This window comes from Neodiprion virginianus, chromosome 4, assembly GCF_021901495.1.
Source record: "Neodiprion virginianus isolate iyNeoVirg1 chromosome 4, iyNeoVirg1.1, whole genome shotgun sequence".
NCBI lineage: Eukaryota > Metazoa > Arthropoda > Insecta > Hymenoptera > Diprionidae > Neodiprion > Neodiprion virginianus.
Window position 1 is genome coordinate 27,902,587 of NC_060880.1, and position 20,499 is coordinate 27,923,085.

Here is a 20,499-nt window from a genome sequence, read left to right on the forward strand (position 1 = left end):
TAAAAATATACGGTACACAGATTTTTTAAATGATACATATTATATGCAGGACGGATGAAAAAAATTGTTTTTTGCCAATATCTTGGACATCATATTCACTATCTATATTACCGATTGTACAAACTGAAATGTTTATTATTTTCATTTTTCTATTTACGATGAAACAAAAATAACGTTCTTCTTGGTCGAACGAATATTTCGAAAATATTTTAGGAAGTTGTAAATGAATTTCTCGTTGCAAATAAGGTGAGAGAACAATCGATGAAAAAGTGTGACACGTGTTGACTGCGATTGCATCGTTCACTTATGATAATGGAAAAATAATCTGAAATACCGCAGGTCGTAAAACGAACAGGTATTATATTATACCTGTATCTATATCTATATCAAAGCTTGGCTGAATCTATATTTAGGTGCGGCTTCGTTTGCGTGCGTTTTTCATCGTCGAGTGCGTTTTATCATCTACTTCGTTACGTGTGTACATGACCTATAGGTATAATACATATATATGTATATCACGGCTATTATATTCCGCCTGTTTGCGATACAATTTAATGTTCTATGATAACAGGATGTCGTATATGTCGCGTGTGTTGTGTGTACAGACGCACCTGTCTCTCGGCGGCCTCTTTTCTTGCCTCTCAGCCTGTCACACCTTTTGTCAGATCGCCTTACCTGTCGCCGTACAGTCTCTTTACGGAATTTATTATCGATCGACGCCGATGTCGTCGTTCGCCTTATCGTACACGCGAGCAGCTTCGTCTCCTTTTTATTTTTTACTGTCAAATTTTTTTTTTTCACCTTCAACGTTCATCAATTTTTTTCGATCGTTAATGAGGCTTGCGCATTATTCTTTTCTATATCCGTGTCGTGAATTAGAACATTAGAAGACATTTAAGAATTGATAAATAACGTCATGATGTGCCACCGTTTGTGGGGAACCATATAATTACAGTTTCTAGGTCAACGACCCTAGAGTTCCAGAGAAATCGGTGTAACGAGTTTCAACTTAAACAAATAAGGAAATTACAAGTTCAGTCACTTGATTGTCATCGATATCCCGATTACCATGAAAGTTGACGGAAAACGCAGTGATTCTTTACAGAAAAAATTCATGTTTATTGTAAATCATTTACAGTTGATCGCTAATCGACGATCGATAATGATATGGAGTTTCACAGAAGTGTAACAAGCGAATTACCTTTTTGTTTCGTAAATTAAGGCTTCTATAAGTTTCTTCGGCTGGTTTAATTTTATCCACCTTGACTCCTCAACTTGGAAACTATCCACGGCAACTGAACCATTTTTCTGATAAGCTTTCGCATTTATTATCTCCTACGCGAGGCTCGAACTTTATCCAGTAAAGCGTCACCCGCAGCTAGTGTATAAATAAAGCATTCAGGTATTACCAACAACACAAACCTGGTATCATCCTTCTCAACCACATGTTCATGCGGCACGCATTGTTTGTTTCTATCCCGAGGGTGCAGTTGATCAGGGGGCGTATAAATGATGCCGATGCCTTGTAATGTCCGTGTCGTATAATGCATAGAGCTTGAACAGACAGAAGCAACGGACCCTAGCTGGTTAAAAAGTGGATGAATATTATAGCATTTTAAGTGCGATGCACTTGTACCGCAATGCATTATTCGTAACTCGGTAATTTCGGCAGGGAAACCGTTATTGGTGTAAAAGAAGCTCCGTCCTCAATTCGAGATCGGATGATACTGGTAGTGAGATTATTAAAGATCACGCGAAATCCTTGGATTTCTTTTATTGTCGGTTATTGGGAGGTCAAATGTTCCGGCTTCTTCGGTAATCAGTCGCGTTATATATATAGTCAAACGATCAGTGATACGTTACGCGTGTACGAATTGCACGCATGTTGCACATCGCGTGTTGATATAAACAACGGTACTACATCATCGGCGTTGTTGGTCGTTTATCATGGGTCACGCTTCCGCCAATTGACCCCCCTTGAGGCAAAAATGTGAAATTAAGGAGTACGCGAACGTTGCTAAAGATTGTTGGTCAAGGTCAATTCGAAGATCCACTAACGTCAGTTTAACCATTGTTGTTTGGTTTTTTCTGCTTTACTCAGCGCGAACGCTTTGTGAACATTACAGACATCACATGGCTTGCTGCACGCCGAGTGGTTGTTACGTCACGAATAGCGTGATTGGAATATCGACCTCGGAGCGAATACAAATGAATAAAAACACATCTAGGACACTGATTTTAAGAGGGAGACGCAGACCGGTCGAGCTCTTTTGAGAAGACGATAAGGAAGAAGAAATATCGCGGGTAGCATTCGAAATTGGAGGTACTGTAGTGTACCTTACCTGCAGCTATACATGTTAAGGAATCATTATTTATATATGGCAAGCGCTATGCGCGTTATATTAACCCATGTCCTAATTACTTCGTTTACAAATTTACCCTTACAAACAGTACGATTCCTAATCCTTCACAGAACCGGGCCTTTCTCGTTACAAAAGGCAAATTCCAAGTTCCTTAATTTCCCCCACTTATACTAGGACCCCAAATATCTGTTATCTTACCTGCCATTTTCGAACAGCTGGGAAGTAACCGTACTTCCCTTTCCACTTGCCAAATCAAAACCCTCGCACCTGTACTTTTTTGACCATTTCCTCCCACTTATTCTTCAACCTCAGATCCGAACAATAATACTCTCCGTAAAGCAAACCAACGAAATTTAATGAGTAACAAGTTTCAGTCAACGCAGTTTCTTATACAAAACTCTAGTTAGACCAGACTTAGCTATTCCGCGGATTAGGCGGATCCATATATGCTGCATGAATACACGCAGGCGGTCGTGCAAGCCGATAATAGGGAACCTGCATGCATCTGAAATCTCTATATTCCTCTATTGGACTCGAAAGTAGGATGAAAAATAATGAATTTCCCACGACAGTTTAGTTTATTAAAATAGTGCACATAGGCTGTGATTTTGTACGTATAACGTTATAATACCGGTTCGCCTGACTCTTGCCATTCGAAATTGTTACGGCGAACATGAAATTCCCGACACGAACGGAGGCTCGGAAGAAATGACAATAATCATCTCGCCGACATAAGTAGAACCTTAGCGGAATATAAATTAGATGTAACAAGAAGAATAATTAAACGCTCTCCTCATTATTCTTCTTTACTTTGCTTTAATATCCGACGAGCTGATAGGACTGTTACATATTTTCCAACGCGTTTCGAGTGAATAAAAAATCATGAATTTTTCTTGATTCCAGGTCAAAGAGTTGTTCAGCGCCATGAAGGAACAGTCGTCGTCCTCTCGGCTCGAAAAGGACCGAGAACCAACCCCTCAAAGGTCGTATAGCAGCGCCGCAGCCTTGACGTCACTAGGTGCTGACATATCACCAAGTTCCTCACATTTTTTTGAGGTAATTTGGAGCGTGCTATTTTTCTTTTCTCATTTTTAACGCTACAATGTCCATTATTGTCCAAACCGCGCGAGGTTTTACGCTGATCCAAGCGAATAATGTATTCTTCCGTCAGGTTCTCTACATCGGGAAAATTAAAGTTTCTCACAAAAAAGTACCGGAGTCCTTCATCGACGATGCTCTGATAAGATTTCGTGCTTACGAACTTGAGAAGTCGAAATCTTCGTCGAATAATCTACTCACCGAGTGCCAAAGACTGCAGAGACAGGCCAGCGTGAAATTCTTACCTACATTGAACGTCAGAAGAGATAGTCAGGTAAATTTTACACTGCGTTTGTGAATTTCATTTTTATACTGAAAAATATGTACCATGCGCGTATTCACATTCCGATTTCATACTCGTGATGACCTTACCCCGGGAACTTATTTTGCCAGGATTCAAGTGCCAGCGAATTAGGCAGCATAGAAAATATATCGTCGAGTAGCGTGTTGTCGCCAACGAATTCGTTGGATGTTGCAAAAACGTTGGGTGGATCCGTCGAAGCGTTGTCACCGACGAACAACAACTCGTCCGAAAATGACGGAGCGGAAAATACTTCGGGGGTAAAGAAAAATAAAAACGTCAACTTGCCGTCACCGGAGATGATGAGGAACAGGGCTGCCTCCACGGGCAGCGTTTTAACCGCTAGAAGAGACTCTGCCGCAAAAGGAGGCGACGAGTACAATCGCACCATGCTTTTCCAAGTTCGTAGACCAATGTGATAAGTTTTTTTTTCTACTTGATCTGAATCAAAAGTTAGAAAAAAATAAAATAAATGCTTCAAAAACGATCAGCTACGTTATTTGCGCTGACGATAGTGAAAACTAATGAAACGACATCCTTGCTATGTAGTAGAATAGGAAAATGATTAAGATGTCAACAATTTGAGAACAGGTTTTATAATTTGAACGTTCAAAGTTATATTTTTTACAGTTATGTTCGGAATAGTTGAAAATAAATTTGTTGTTTAAGTACGATGCAATAGATGCTCATCGCGCAAAATTTGTTAAATGTTTTTCAACGAATTTGGAATGTTGTTTCATTTTTTCTGACTATACTTGGTGCGAATAACATTGCTTAAAATTTTGTAAACGGTTTTTTTCTCTTTTCCAAACCTTTGATTCGGAGGATTCGCGTGATTCGTACCCACAAATCGAAATATGAGTATTAATCAATGAAAAAACGGCTTCCTGTTCTACAGGTAGGTCGGTATGACTTAAGATTGATCAGTCCTGACAGAAAACAAGTCCTGCTCCACAAGCAGCTCAAAGACGTCGCCAGTTGCGTGCAGGTAATTATATACTTCATTATGTTCAGACCTGACGTTACGTATTTGTCCGATATTACCTCATTACCCTAAATTCCACGTGAACTGGGCCAACTTCTTTACCTACTACTACTAAGTTAATTGATTTTTATGAAACTTGAAAAATTCTGCTCGAGAACGATTTTAATTTTCATGCATACTTTATCACATCAGAACCAATTCTGCCTGTTTAATACAGATGAAGCCTAGTATGTAACCACATTGAAAAATTTCAAATTTCTGTTACAAGTCTTAATGAATGGAAGAAACAAAAAACAGTGCAGAATTGTAATTTATTAATTGAACTTTGTTTACCTTTCAGGGTGTCAAAAACCCAGAGCACTTCGGTTTTATTTGCAGAGAGGCTGGCATAGAGTGTTACATTGGCTATGTTTTCAAATGTCAATCCGAAGCTGTTGCCGATGATTTAGTTGGAGGTATGTTAGCTAGAAGATGAGGATATTGATCTGGATGATTTGAAAATTCATGATACAAGGAATACTGCAAGCACAAAAACTGCCTTACTACATCCATAATATTTCACTTTATTTTTCAGCCATCACCCAGGCGTTTGTTGCTACGTGTGATGCCTCGAGAAAAGAAAGACATCCAGTATTTTCCTGTGATCACTGCCCCATGGTTTGGTACGATAAATTATGCCAAGACATTGACGGTGAGTGAATTTTAACATTGTGTTAGAAACCTATCAGCGTATTCATTTGACCTGAACCCAATGTCTCTGCTTCAGGTCAAAATGACAAGAGAACTCAAAGTATCATCGTTTCACGGCTTGGTATGTTGCCTGAGGACGAACAAGAGATTATTGTTACAAAATACAAGGGAGCCGAGGCCTGCAACGGTACTTTAGGTGGTTCCGGAAATGGTTCTAGTCTCAGAGAACAGAATCAGTTTTTAATGATGTTGTTACGCGCGCATTGCGAAGCGAAGCAGGCGAGACACGTTCACGACACAGCTGAAAATAGGTAAATAATTTAGTTGGCCTTGATGATTCGTTACTCTGCAATTGATTAGTATATTTATATAGTTATTTCAATAATTGCTGTCTTTTAGGAGTGAATTTTTAAACCAATACCTCAGTGTCGGTGTTGGGAGTACGATATTTATGAAAGCTAAGAGGTCATTGACGAATAGTTTTGATCACCTCATGAAGCGGAAAGGTTCGCGCGATGACTTTGGATTTAATCCTAACATGAGGGATTCAATGCTACAATTTAATTCGCCTGCAAATCAAAAGGAAGAAAGTCAGAGTCCCGTCTCTTCTGTGGGATCTGGACTGGACAACTGTCCCGATTCAAACAGACCCAGATCATTGAGAGTGTCTCCTGAACAGCAGCTTAGCGTTAATACTGGGCCAAAAAGTCCCATGATGGACATGTAAGTATATCTTTACTTGTTTTATTTATTTTTTTCTCTCTACATAATTCCACTGAGAACTTTTGTCATGTTACTCAATATCCCATTGAACACTACAAATTTTTTCTGTTATACAGTTTTTTAAAGGTAGGCAATTCTCCGAAAATGTCTCCTACCGAGTCTGAGGGAAGCAATCGTCTGCAATCAAGTGGATCGTGGAGACAGGCGATATTAAATCGTGTGGTAACACCAGGCAAAGATCAGGACATCAAGGATAATGTTACGTGTTCTGGTGTGAGTGGAAAAAATAATCAACCCGTTCCAATGCGGAAAACTAGGGAGGAGCTACGGGGTCTCTGGAAAAAGGCAATCAATCAACAATTGATACTCATCAGAATGGAGAGAGAGAATACGAAGCTGAAAGGTAATTGTCACTCATTTTCTACTAAATTGTTTCAATAAAATATCAATTTTGTAATAACTTTCGTCTCTGAATCCCATTTTACAGAACGACAGGAGGAGGCAACGGTAAAAAGAATTAAACTAGAATATGACGAATTGAGCAGCTGCGCTCGAGAACTCGTTGAAGTTTGGGATTTACTAGTAAGCAAAGAGTCGAGAATATCTACAAAATGCGATAATCAAATGCTGCTCCAAGCCATCAAACAGGGTAAGAAATTTTTTATTTAAAATCAGTACCAGTAAAGAGCAAGAAAAAACACTCGCTCTTACTAATATAATATACCATTATTGAGGATTCACCATTTGTTACAAAGTTATTACTATCCTTCTATTTCTAGGTGTACCACGTGGCAAGCGTGGCGAGGTTTGGCAGTTTTTGGCTGAGCAATTTTGTTTAAAACAACCGCCAATTGAGACGCGTGAATTCCCAAGCTACAATGTACCCTATGAAGTTTTACTTAAGCAGCTCACATCCCAGCAACATGCGATTCTAATCGATTTGGGACGTACATTTCCTAATCATCCTTACTTCAGCTGCGCCTTAGGACCTGGGCAATTGGCTCTTTTCAACCTGCTTAAGGCCTATTCTCTTCTTGATCCCGAGGTTGGATACTGCCAAGGGCTCAGCTTCGTTGCCGGAGTTCTTCTGTTGCATGTAATTGTCTTACCAAAGTTAATTAATTTATATCGTTCGTTGTTCATCAAATTCTGTACACTTTTTGCTTAATGAAACATTTGTGCATTTTCATTACCGAAACAGATGGCCGAAGATCAAGCCTTCTTTTTGCTGCGTCACCTGATGTTCCGAAGAGGTCTCCGAAAGTTATACCTACCTGACATGGCTGCGCTACAATTACACTTGTATCAACTTTCACGGTTATTACACGACAGACTTCCAGCTATATACAATCATTTTGACAAGCACGAAGTCTCTCCCACTCTTTACGCAGCACCGTGGTTATTGACTTTATTTGCTAGCCAATTTCCATTGGGTTTTGTTACTAGAGTATTCGGTGAGTATTTTTCTATCCGTTCTTTATTTTTTCAGCCTCGATAATCTTTCATCATGAGCAACGTAGTGCGATTGATTACACAATTATCGGAGTCTATAATTTGAACTATCCGTCTACAGATCTACTGTTTCTTGAAAGTTCCGAAGTCATTTTCCGTGTAGCTGTTGCGCTGTTGGAAGATCATCAAGATCAACTTCTTTGCTGTGACAGTTTTGAAGAAATCATGGAGTATCTGAAAGTAAGATATCCGCAACATCGCTTTCGTCATTGCATAAATGATTGGATGGATGCGAGGCAGTTTTTTCAACAGTCTCTAACATTTAATAAACGGTAAATAAACTGTACTACGAAATAAATGAGCATTTCTACTGTTGTAGCTCCGCGTACCAGCTGTCGACAAAGGGGTGCTCGAACGTGTAATGAAACGGGTATTCTATCCGGACACTGAAATGGTTAAACAATTGAACGAATATAGAGTTGAATATCAAGTGCTGCAGGAAGAGATGCTATCCGTTAAACCACAGATCGAGAATTTGGAGAAGCTAGAATTACTCAACAAACAGCTCACCCAAGAAAACGTCCATCTCAATGAGCAACTAGAGGTAAACTTAGTGCGACTTTTTCAATGTTAATAAGAAAAAAGAATTGAATTTATGAATCGATACTGCAGTTCCAGTATATAAACATAGAATTAGCTGAGCATATCTTTTTTTTTATCACAGATTGCTATGAGCAACCTTCACCGCCTTGAAACAGCCCGGTCAATTCAACAATCATCAGCTCACAAGTTAGAATCCCAGAATCGCAGTCTTGAAGTCACAGTTGCAACGCTGGGGAATTTTATTCAGCACTTGGCCGACACAAGAACAGATATCGAGATCCCAGGTGATGTTCGTCGAATAGTTGCACAGTTGAGTATAGCGGAAAAGCGAAGAAGTAGCATGGGTACAAAACTGTATCCATTGAAAGTTATTGAAGACAACAATAACAAGTATCAACCAATGAAAAGCAACTCTACTGGTAGAGAATCTCAAAAGATGTTGAAGGGAAATAGTATCACAACTGAGACACCATACCCTTTAAAGTCGACATTGAGTCAGCCGAATTTAGGGGCAAAGCTTGAGAAGGTTTCGTCATTTTTTGCAAATTCACACAATCACATCAGACAACAACGTGCACAAATAGCTGCTTTGAGAGGAGAATGTGGAGATAGCGGTAACGACGAAAATGATCCAAAGACTGTCAATATTGATATTCAAATTACTGATACAGTGAGCTCCGCGACTGACATCATTGATCAATCAGGTGGTCAATTACTGCGCATTGAACCTACTGCATTAGAGAAGTCAATTTCCTTGCCATTGTCCAATGCTAAATTGAAACTAAAGTCGTCCAAATCAGCATACGAACTGGGTTCAGTGAAAAAAGTACCAACAACGAAACTGGAGGACACAACTGGGGATTCATTAACTAATGTAGCAGGTACCATTCATCCTTTGGATACATGTAGCGATGTAAACTTTAACTACGGCGGTACAACAAAGTTGAAATGTATAAAGCCTGGAAGGTCACCTGGCCAGAATGGACAGGGTGACAACCTGGGTAAAGAAATTCCTGGACAAAATGCAGAAATTTTAACTAGATAGCAAATATTTCTTGTTTCTGTTAAGGAAGAGTCGTAGGGCTTTACGTTTACGTATAGCGTAAGCATCACGTTTACCACAGTTCATTGATGAAAAAATAGTTTCATTTCGGCGTCAAGACAGATTAATGATTCAAATATTTTCGAGTGTAGCTTCACGACACTCTAATCAGCTCCAGATGGCTTTGACGTTCTGTGTTACCGGATTCCCTATTAGGACGTGATACATATCCATCATCGTATGTTCATTGATTAATGAATTAAAAGAAATTGTGAAACAAAAGTATGGTTTATAATATTTTATTTAGTGGAGTACAAAAAATAGCACGTTTTAGTACTAGGACGTAAAAGTGCACTTTTTACAATAATTACTTTACGTTCGAAACGCAAGAAAAAAGACGCATCAACCATGCTTGCGTTACATAAAAGAAATAATCATCTAATACCAGAATTTTCTTACATCTACTAGGGGTAATCAAGCTCATAAAAAGTACTATGGTAGGATTGAATATCATTAATTATGTACAATTGATAATCCGAAGAGGTGGACTGATTTTTTTAAAAGTAAAATATAAAACCATCAACTCCAAGCAGCAACTGCAAATCTTCGGTAAACTAGTTATCTATTCGATTCGAAAAATTTTGTAATCGTTTGATAAAAAAAAAAAAAAAAAAACGTATGACACTTGACTAGAATAGTACATACTGTCTATCGCGGAATATTTCAATTTGCACACAGCATATTTTTAGACTAATCGTATATTGAAAATTAAAAAACATTTCTACTTAATGCTTAGCCCATGAAATTTAAAAAATTTTTTTAATTTTCAACTGACGCGACATGATTTGTTGATTTTGTAGTATCACTCATCCAGAAACGAAAATTTTCCAGTCGTCAAATAATGCGAAAACAAACATTGAGTACTTTTCCTTCAACAAATTAGAATTAAAACCGTCATACTATAAAACTATAAGTCATTGGGTGATTAATCAATTTAGATCAGTTAGTCTATTGATAATTTCGATAGCCTGCATCAGTTCAATGTTGGCAACTATACCATCTGGTTTAAGTGAAACGAAATCATTAATGCATTATTTAGCTTTTGTTTTACTATGCTGATGAGGTCAATCAGAAAAATAACTTCTGAATTGTGATGGTTTTCGCTTCAACTTTTCTTCCGCGTCCTAAGAATTAACAACAGATTCGTCGACTACCGTGTTATAATGTGTAGGATGTAGAAATCATTATTATACAATACACCTTATATATTTACCGTATTTGTCATATGTGGTCAGAAAAAACTATATGTTTACAGTAGAGACATAATATAGATGTCACAGCAAAAATGTAAACTCAAAGTAAATCTTAAAAGTATTAAAATAAATCTTTATAACATAATGAAAAAGCCATTACGGATCGCATTCTGTGATGGTAGTAATGATATACTTATTGTTATTCGTATTATTAATATTCTTATTATTAGTATTACTGATGTGTATATATTGATTTTGAATTAATTTAGGCACCGAGTAAAATTTGATTTTGTTCTTACGAGACTTAACATACATCATATACATAAATATATTTCATAATACCATAGATGTACATTCTTTTTTGTCGTAATTACAATCCGTTGAACAATAAATACGTTTTTCATATAGGTATTTCAAATTTTATTCAGATAATAGATCTACTATAGTATTTGAAAAAGAGATTATTCTTATTATCATTATCATTGTTTTTATTATTCATACTATTGATTCAGTATACACCATGCGAATATCCCGAAAAATGTAGAAAAAGTAATAAAATCAGAACTATTATCATAACTGTTTTGTTCTTGTATAACGTTTATATCAAAACTAATTTGTGACGCTAACGAGTAAAATGATTTCGTAAAATTTGAAATACTCTTCATTCACCGTCTCGTCTTGTGATAGTATTATATAGTATTTACAATTGTTATTTTTCTTTTTTGTCTTACCAATTAGGGTATATAATGAAATAGCGATAATAAGTGCGCTTCCGATTAATTAAGAGTACACCATAAGAGCTTCGTTTTTTGTCGTGATGCTGCCGTGCGTGTACACAGATGAATTTTGCGAGACAAATTCGCAGTTTCTAAGACTTATTGTTAAATGATTGTGGAATCACATTTGCGTGGAGTATCGCTTGGATTCTATCTAATGCCACAAATATTCCCTAGCCGATATAAAATTGCAAGTGTCGCAACAGCGGCCATACTGTTTCATTTTACGCTAAACTTTAAATTAGCTGTCAATTAATATCTTGAAAACATGTTTCTCAAATTGAACCGAGTCCGAAATTCTCTAACGATATTTCATTTCAAATACTTCTTATCTTAGAGGTAACTTCTACACTAACAATTAGAAAAATATGTAATCCTATTCGACAATCTAGACCGCGAAACCCACTTGTACATGTGTTGGTGCAAAAGAGCAAAAAGAAATTTGCGTATGATTCATTCGTGTTGTATCCTTATTTTCTAAATGTAACTAATCATTTTTCAATAATGGAGGCTAACAATGTTGTGTTACAGATATACTTGTAGGTAAGAAGAACCTGTAGCACTTAGTCTCATCATGATTAATTTTGACTGTAGACAGCCAATTTTCATGCCACAGTGTACTTTCTTTGTATAATCGAAAGTAGTGCTTCTGAACTTTATGCCTGGGCTGAAAATGATCCATGCAAGATGCTGAGGTAAAAGCTATGGCTCTTCCATCCGATCATTTCCTTATGCGTTGGCTACACATTACAAGATCAGACGCTGCAGCAGTGTTTGAATAAGTCAGTGATGCTTTTACGTCCAAAAGTGACTTGTCGTATCTGTTATAGTTATTTTCGTAGCAAGTGCACATAAAATAGGAATTTCTTGATACGTCTAAAGCGCCGCACGAGCCGAAGGCAAGTGCCAAACTGACACGAGTCAAGAAGTGCCTATATATTATGCGTACATGCCGGGAATCCTATTTTCTGTGCTATATCCTGTCAAATACGAAATTATAGTGTAGTTTTTGTAAGGACTAGTGTGTAGAAATCGGGTTTCAAGCACTAGTGCTAGTAAATCTATAAAAGAGTCGAATTGTTGATTGATGTAGCGCAGAATATTATTAGTCGTTATTGGTAAGTTATAACTTCGCAAAGTCAATTGTAAGTGGCCTGGCAACTTTATCTCATGCTCCCCATTCGATTGTAGTGATGAAAATGACAATTGTAAGCTGTAGCATAAAATAAAAGAGTCTGTAACACATGGTTTCAAATTTCATTTAATCATCGCCATATTCGTGCAACAGCTTCGTCATGTTAACATTATTGAGTGTACGAATTTTTTAATTTACCATCGACGTTATTTGCAGAATCTCTAGCGGTCGCGCGTTAGAGAAAAGGTTTAATAGAATAAAATTAATAGACTTTGGTGGAGAATTTCAATATGATGTAGCCTACAGTTCTTAAAACTATTTTAAGATATCGTGATCCGTATTTATATACTATTACAATATACATATATTATAAAATGCTAGTTTTGATATAATGTAAATGTTTATAAGATATTAAATAATATATAATTATATATGAATTATATTTCATTCGTGACTCAGTTAGTTTATTATTACTCAGTTGATTTAATATCACGACACGTGAAATATTACTTCGTAATTTCATAGTCAACAACATTGGAAGCTCAAAATGACAAAATTCGTAGCGAACCAGTGATTTAATTGAAGTATAGGTACCGGAGAGAAGAATGTATACATAAATCATAAATAATAATCAGATGTAATAATGATGCAGAGACCAAAAAGTATGTATGTATATGCGGTTCATGTACGATATTAATACATGTGATCCATTTACGATTAATACGTGATGCATACTATAAATTTTATATTTTTCAAAGAAAATTCATTTCGAAATGGAATTCTATTCGACACGCGTTCGATGTATTCCATAACATTAATATTCATTATTATTCCAACAACTTTTCATTTGCTCTCTCGATCTTGGAATTTTTGTAGGCATAGAATCGTAACGCTGTTTTAGCTAGTCGAAAGTGATGTACCTACGTTGGGTGAAGAAGCAGAATTGTTTTTCGAAAAGTGTTCGTATGGAAAAAAATTCAAAGTAACTGTAATACATCACGGATGGGCTACTTTTGATCAAGATGAAATGGATGCTTCGTATAGGAGACAGTATTTAACTCAGTGTCTTGATTTGAAGACCTAAAAAGGTGATTGTGAGCGATTTTTTTTTCTAATGGGGAGAGATTGAACGAAGCTTCTTGAAACTTCGAATGTGTTTTAACACACATTTGAAAGGTATGAGCAAAAATTTTTATCATCCAATTGTCGCAGAACGGCAGCGTTATTAGCCGACCCGTTCACTGAAGAATATATCTTCAGTCAACGGCTGACCATCGAAGGGCCTGGCCGCTTGAGTCTGGAATCGGCAGGAGAGATAAAGTGCGTATTTCTTGTATGAAATGTGAAAGCTAAAATCATTATACATCATATCATATCATCATACCTCATACATCATACATCATACATCGTACATCATACATCATCATACATAGTATCAAAGTTCGAAACCATAGTTTGGATGTCGGACGTTCAGAAAGTGACGTCACCAATTCAAAATCAGCTAGCCGAATTCCTCAGTCTGGAAACAACCGCGCAGTAGAGCGGACGGATGAGAGTCGCGCTCCGCAAATTTCGAGTACCGGGTTCTCAACCTCCCGGATCCCGCGCTTCGGGTCCGCTACGTATTTCGAGTACCGGGTTCTCAACCTCCCGGATCCCGCGCTTCGGGTCCGCTACGCGGTGAAACTCGACTTCCAGGATAAGCGCTCCGTGGTTCCTGGTTCATGTTTACAATAAATTATTTCAATTCGTTTTTCGCGCAACCCCAAATTCGGTAGCTGTCAGTCGGCTAATAAAATTTCTCGACTTCCAGGATAAGCGCTCCGTGGTTCCTGGTTCATGTTTACAATAAATTATTCCAATTCGTTTTTCGCGCAACCCCAAATTCGGTAGCTGTCAGTCCGCTAATAAAATTTCTCGACTTCCAGGATAAGCGCTCCGTGGTTCCTGGTTCATGTTTACAACAAATTATTTCAATTCGTTTTTCGCGCAACCCCAAATTCGGTAGCTGTCAGTCGGCTAATAAAATTTCTCGACTTCCAGGATAAGCGCTCCGTGGTTCCTGGTTCATGTTTACAACAAATTATTTCAATTCGTTTTTCGCGCAACCCCAAATTCGGTAGCTGTCAGTCCGCTAATAAAATTTCTCGACTTCCAGGATAAGCGCTCCGTGGTTCCTGGTTCATGTTTACAACAAATTATTTCAATTCGTTTTTCGCGCAACCCCAAATTCGGTAGCTGTCAGTCCGCTAATAAAATTTCTCGACTTCCAGGATAAGCGCTCCGTGGTTCCTGGTTCATGTTTACAACAAATTATTTCAATTCGTTTTTCGCGCAACCCCAAATTCGGTAGCTGTCAGTCCGCTAATAAAATTTCTCGACTTCCAGGATAAGCGCTCCGTGGTTCCTGGTTCATGTTTACAACAAATTATTTCAATTCGTTTTTCGCGCAACCCCAAATTCGGTAGCTGTCAGTCCGCTAATAAAATTTCTCGACTTCCAGGATAAGCGCTCCGTGGTTCCTGGTTCATGTTTACAACAAATTATTTCAATTCGTTTTTCGCGCAACCCCAAATTCGGTAGCTGTCAGTCCGCTAATAAAATTTCTCGACTTCCAGGATAAGCGCTCCGTGGTTCCTGGTTCATGTTTACAATAAATTATTTCAATTCGTTTTTCGCGCAACCCCAAATTCGGTAGCTGTCAGTCCGCTAATAAAATTTCTCGACTTCCAGGATAAGCGCTCCGTGGTTCCTGGTTCATGTTTACAATAAATTATTTCAATTCGTTTTTCGCGCAACCCCAAATTCGGTAGCTGTCAGTCCGCTAATACAATTTCTCGACTTCCAGGATAAGGTTGCTGGGTGAGTAAAACACTTTTATAATATTTAATGGCAATTGTAATTATATTTCATCTGAAATATTACAAACTTGTCACGTTTACAATAAATTATTTCAATTCATTTTTCGTGCAATCACATATTCAGTAGTTATGAATAATCTTGTACAATTTATTATATTATTAATTAATTGATTAATTACATTAATCCTTACACAATATTTTTGATGTGTTCCTATACTAAAAATATTCATTACTATTCCAGGTATTACCCGAGGTGGTCGGAGGTGGACGAGGAGGAGGACGAGCTGGACGAGGAGGAGGACCAGGTGGACGAGGAGGAGGACGAGGTGGACGAGGAGGAGGTGGGGTGGGTCGTGGGAGAGGACCTCTCCTCTCCTCAGAGGAGGGGAGGGGGAGGGGCAGGGAATGGGGCGAGGGGGGGGGGGGGGGGGGACGGGAAGGGAAGGGGAGGGGCGGGAGGGGGGGAGGGAGGGAGGGCGGGCGGGCGGGTGGGCGGGTGGGCGTGAGGGAGGGAGGGCGGGAGGGTGGGTGGGCGGGAGGGAGGGAGGGCGGGAGGGAGGGAGGGCGGGAGGGTTGGCGGGAGGGAGGGAGGGAGGGAGGGAGAGAGTGAGTGAACGACGGATGTTAGTGCAAGTCCCCCACACGCCCACCCGCCCGCCCGGCCCTTCCCTCTCCCGCCCTCCCGCCCCTCCGCCCCCCCCCCCAACCCCCTCCCTCCCGCCCTCCCACCCCCTCCGCCCTCCCCCCCCCAACCCCCTCCCCCCCGCCCCTTCCCTTCCCTTCCCGTCCCTTCCCCCTCCCCGCCCGCCGCGCCCCTTCCCTGCCCCTCCCCCTCCCCTCCTCTGAGGAGAGGAGAGGTCCTCTCCCACGACCCACCCCGCCTCCTCCTCGTCCACCTGGTCCTCTTCCTCGTCCAGCTCGTCCTCCTCCTCGTCCACCTCCGACCACCTCGGGTAATACCTGGAATATTAATAAATATTTTTAGTATAGGAATACATCAAAAATATTGTGTAAGGATTAATGTAATTAATCAATTAATTAATAATATAATAAATTGTACAAGATTATTCATAGCTACTGAATATGTGCTTGCACGAAAAATGAATTGAAATAATTTATTGTAAACGTGACAAGTTTGTAATATTTCAGATGAAATATAATTACAGTTGCCATCAAATATTATAAAAGTGTTTTACTCACCCAGCACAAATCCTCGTCCAGCTCGTCCTCCTCCTCGTCCACCTCCGACCACCTTCAACCACCTCAGGTTATACCTTGAATAGTGATAAATATTTTCAGTATAAGAACACATCGAAAATATTGTGTAAGGATTAATATAATTGAGTAATTGATTAAATAATTAATTAATAATATAATAAAATGTATAAGCTTATTCGTAGCAACTGAATTTGTGCTTGCACGAAAAATGAATTGAAATAATTTATTGTAAACGTGACAAGTTTGTAATATTTCAGATGAAATATAATTACAATTGCCATCAAATATTATAAAAGTGTTTTACTCACCCAGCAACCTTATCCTGGAAGTCGAGAAATTTTATTAGCGGACTGACAGCTACCGAATTTGGGGTTGCGCGAAAAACGAATTGAAATAATTTATTGTAAACATGAACCAGGAACCACGGAGCGCTTATCCTGGAAGTCGAGAAATTTTATTAGCGGACTGACAGCTACCGAATTTGGAGTTGCGCGAAAAACGAATTGAAATAATTTATTGTAAACATGAACCAGGAACCACGGAGCGCTTATCCTGGAAGTCGAGAAATTTTATTAGCGGACTGACAGCTACCGAATTTGGGGTTGCGCGAAAAACGAATTGAAATAATTTGTTGTAAACATGAACCAGGAACCACGGAGCGCTTATCCTGGAAGTCGAGAAATTTTATTAGCAGACTGACAGCTACCGAATTTGGGGTTGCGCGAAAAACGAATTGAAATAATTTGTTGTAAACATGAACCAGGAACCACGGAGCGCTTATCCTGGAAGTCGAGAAATTTTATTAGCGGACTGACAGCTACCGAATTTGGGGTTGCGCGAAAAACGAATTGAAATAATTTGTTGTAAACATGAACCAGGAACCACGGAGCGCTTATCCTGGAAGTCGAGAAATTTTATTAGCAGACTGACAGCTACCGAATTTGGGGTTGCGCGAAAAACGAATTGAAATAATTTGTTGTAAACATGAACCAGGAACCACGGAGCGCTTATCCTGGAACTCGAGAAATTTTATTAGCGGACTGACAGCTACCGAATTTGGGCTTGCGCGAAAAACGAATTGAAATAATTTATTGTAAACATGAACCAGGAACCACGGAGCGCTTATCCTGGAAGTCGAGAAATTTTATTAGCAGACTGACAGCTACCGAATTTGGGGTTGCGCGAAAAACGAATTGAAATAATTTGTTGTAAACATGAACCAGGAACCACGGAGCGCTTATCCTGGAAGTCGAGAAATTTTATTAGCAGACTGACAGCTACCGAATTTGGGGTTGCGCGAAAAACGAATTGAAATAATTTATTGTAAACATGAACCAGGAACCACGGAGCGCTTATCCTGGAAGTCGAGAAATTTTATTAGCAGACTGACAGCTACCGAATTTGGGGTTGCGCGAAAAACGAATTGAAATAATTTGTTGTAAACATGAACCAGGAACCACGGAGCGCTTATCCTGGAAGTCGAGAAATTTTATTAGCGGACTGACAGCTACCGAATTTGGGGTTGCGCGAAAAACGAATTGAAATAATTTGTTGTAAACATGAACCAGGAACCACGGAGCGCTTATCCTGGAAGTCGAGAAATTTTATTAGCGGACTGACAGCTACCGAATTTGGGCTTGCGCGAAAAACGAATTGAAATAATTTGTTGTAAACATGAACCAGGAACCACGGAGCGCTTATCCTGGAAGTCGAGAAATTTTATTAGCAGACTGACAGCTACCGAATTTGGGGTTGCGCGAAAAACGAATTGAAATAATTTGTTGTAAACATGAACCAGGAATCACGGAGCGCTTATCCTGGAAGTCGAGAAATTTTATTAGCGGACTGACAGCTACCGAATTTGGGGTTGCGCGAAAAACGAATTGAAATAATTTGTTGTAAACATGAACCAGGAACCACGGAGCGCTTATCCTGGAAGTCGAGTTTCACCGCGTAGCGGACCCGAAGCGCGGGATCCGGGAGGTTGAGAACCCGGTACTCGAAATACGTAGCGGACCCGAAGCGCGGGATCCGGGAGATTGAGAACCCGGTACTCGAAATTTGCGGAGCGCGACTCTCATCCGTCCGCTCTACTGCGCGGTTGTTTCCAGACTGAGGAATTCGGCTAGCTGATTTTGAATTGGTGACGTCACTTTCTGAACGTCCGACATCCAAACTATGGTTTCGAACTTTGATACTATGTATGATGATGTATGATGTACGATGTATGATGTATGATGTATGAGGTATGATGATATGATATGATGTATAATGATTTTAGCTTTCACATTTCATACAAGAAATACACACTCTATCTCTCCTGCCGATTCCAGACTCAAGCGGCCAGGCCCTTCGATGGTCAGGGGTTGACTGAAGATATATTCTTCAGGTGTTCGGAAATGTTAGGAGGTGGTCGGCGCTGGCAAAAGGTGATAGGGGGTGGTCGAAAGTGGCCATTGATGGTCGTAGGTGGCAGGAGGAGGTAGGAGGTGTTCGAAAATGGTCGGACATTTCAAAAGTTAAAGTCGACGATGATCCGGTGCATCAATTTTATCGTATATTTTATAAATTATTCCTAAATACATTGAAACATATGTATTCATAATGAAATGTCATGCAATGGGCTGTGTAAACTATAAACTATAATTTCTATCGAATAGCTGCTTTTATGTCAACAGGGCTTTGAGACTCAGTTCAGTTCGTCCTCCTCCTCGTCCACCTCCGACCACCTTCAACAATCGCCAACCACCTCGAACAACCACCGATAACCACCTCGGGTTGTACCTGAAATAGCAATAAATATTTTCAGTATCAGAACATATCAAAAATATTACGTGAGGATTAATATTTAAAAAGTGCTGGAATAAATTTTTTCTGGCACTATTCAGACGCAATTTGCGAGACGAATCGATTTAGCGCAGTCCCGATACGCTGCGAGCAGCGGATAAAAAGTTACAGCCAAAAAACCAGAACCTGTGATTTCGACATTTTTCAGCAGGTGCTTTTTCCTTCGTAACTTCTTTCCTGTTGATCCCACGCTCCTTTCGCTGCGTTTTCTGAGTTCCTGGGGGTCCAATTAGTCAGGAAACGGTCGTTTAGATCGAATCTAAGACTACAAATTTTCGGCTCCAAAAATGAAGAAAAAGTAAGGCTAACCCCTTTGTATTTATGGCGAAAATTTTCGCGATTTTGAAAAGTGCTGAAACAAATTCTTTGACGCACTATTCCGACGTAATTTTGCGAGAGAAATCGATTGAGCGCAGTCCCAATACGCTGCGATCAACGCATCAAAAGTTACAGCCGAAAAACGAAAACCTGTGATTTCGACATTTTTCAGCAGGTGCTTTTTCCTTCGTGATTTCTATCCTGTTGATCCCACGCTGTTTTCGCTGCGTTTTCTGAGTTCCTGGGGGTCCAATTGGTCAGGAAAGGGTCATACAAATCGAATCGGAGAATACAAGTTTTTCAGTCAAAAAAATAGGCATAAAGTAAGGCTAACCCCTTGGCAATTGTGTCAATAAATTATTACGGCCAAAAAATCAAAGATTTCGATTCGACTTTCCCTGCTTCTGGTCCAACGCTTTTCTTGGTGTCAGCTTTGCATTCTTGAGGGGCGAATAAGTGGAAAAAGCCTCCTGCAAAACGATTCTGAGACAGACAGTTTTTGAGCTTCGAAAACCGCAAAACGCAAGGCTAACCCGATTGCATTCTGATAATTCCGAAATCCATTCGCAGCTCTGTACTCTTAAGGTCGCATAAAACGTCACGGCGAACAGAATTCCTGCGTTTTGTCGCACTCAGATATCGTGCTCTTTTCTGATATATAGTCAGCCATCGTTTTTTCCACCGACGACACATCAAAACCGGTTATATGTCAATCAAAAAACCGACAAACAAAAAAAAAACTCACAATAGTGTATAGGTAGGAATTGAAGAGTACATAGTTGAAAAGAGCAATCAATACGATGACAGAAATCTGCAAATAAACAGTAATATTCG

At 39.4% G+C, this 20,499-nt stretch overlaps 1 protein-coding gene across 5 annotated transcripts in view; it reads left to right on the plus strand.

Moving 5' to 3' along the window:
• Nucleotides 1-9,987, plus strand: part of LOC124304133 (TBC1 domain family member 1) — a 37,685-nt gene extending 27,698 nt beyond the window's left edge. For all 5 annotated transcript variants that reach the window (XM_046762187.1, XM_046762189.1, XM_046762192.1 and 2 more), the window contains 15 exons: nt 3,267-3,419; nt 3,535-3,735; nt 3,855-4,163; nt 4,661-4,750; nt 5,088-5,202; nt 5,322-5,438; nt 5,514-5,748; nt 5,837-6,160; nt 6,277-6,563; nt 6,648-6,809; nt 6,940-7,256; nt 7,362-7,614; nt 7,734-7,852; nt 7,992-8,216; nt 8,337-9,987. In XM_046762187.1, coding sequence (XP_046618143.1) covers nt 3,267-3,419; nt 3,535-3,735; nt 3,855-4,163; nt 4,661-4,750; nt 5,088-5,202; nt 5,322-5,438; nt 5,514-5,748; nt 5,837-6,160; nt 6,277-6,563; nt 6,648-6,809; nt 6,940-7,256; nt 7,362-7,614; nt 7,734-7,852; nt 7,992-8,216; nt 8,337-9,260 — 3,831 coding nt within the window. In that variant the 3' untranslated portion in view covers nt 9,261-9,987. The remainder of the gene's footprint in view (nt 1-3,266; nt 3,420-3,534; nt 3,736-3,854; nt 4,164-4,660; nt 4,751-5,087; nt 5,203-5,321; nt 5,439-5,513; nt 5,749-5,836; nt 6,161-6,276; nt 6,564-6,647; nt 6,810-6,939; nt 7,257-7,361; nt 7,615-7,733; nt 7,853-7,991; nt 8,217-8,336) is intronic.
• The last annotated feature ends 10,512 nt before the right edge of the window (nt 9,988-20,499 follow it).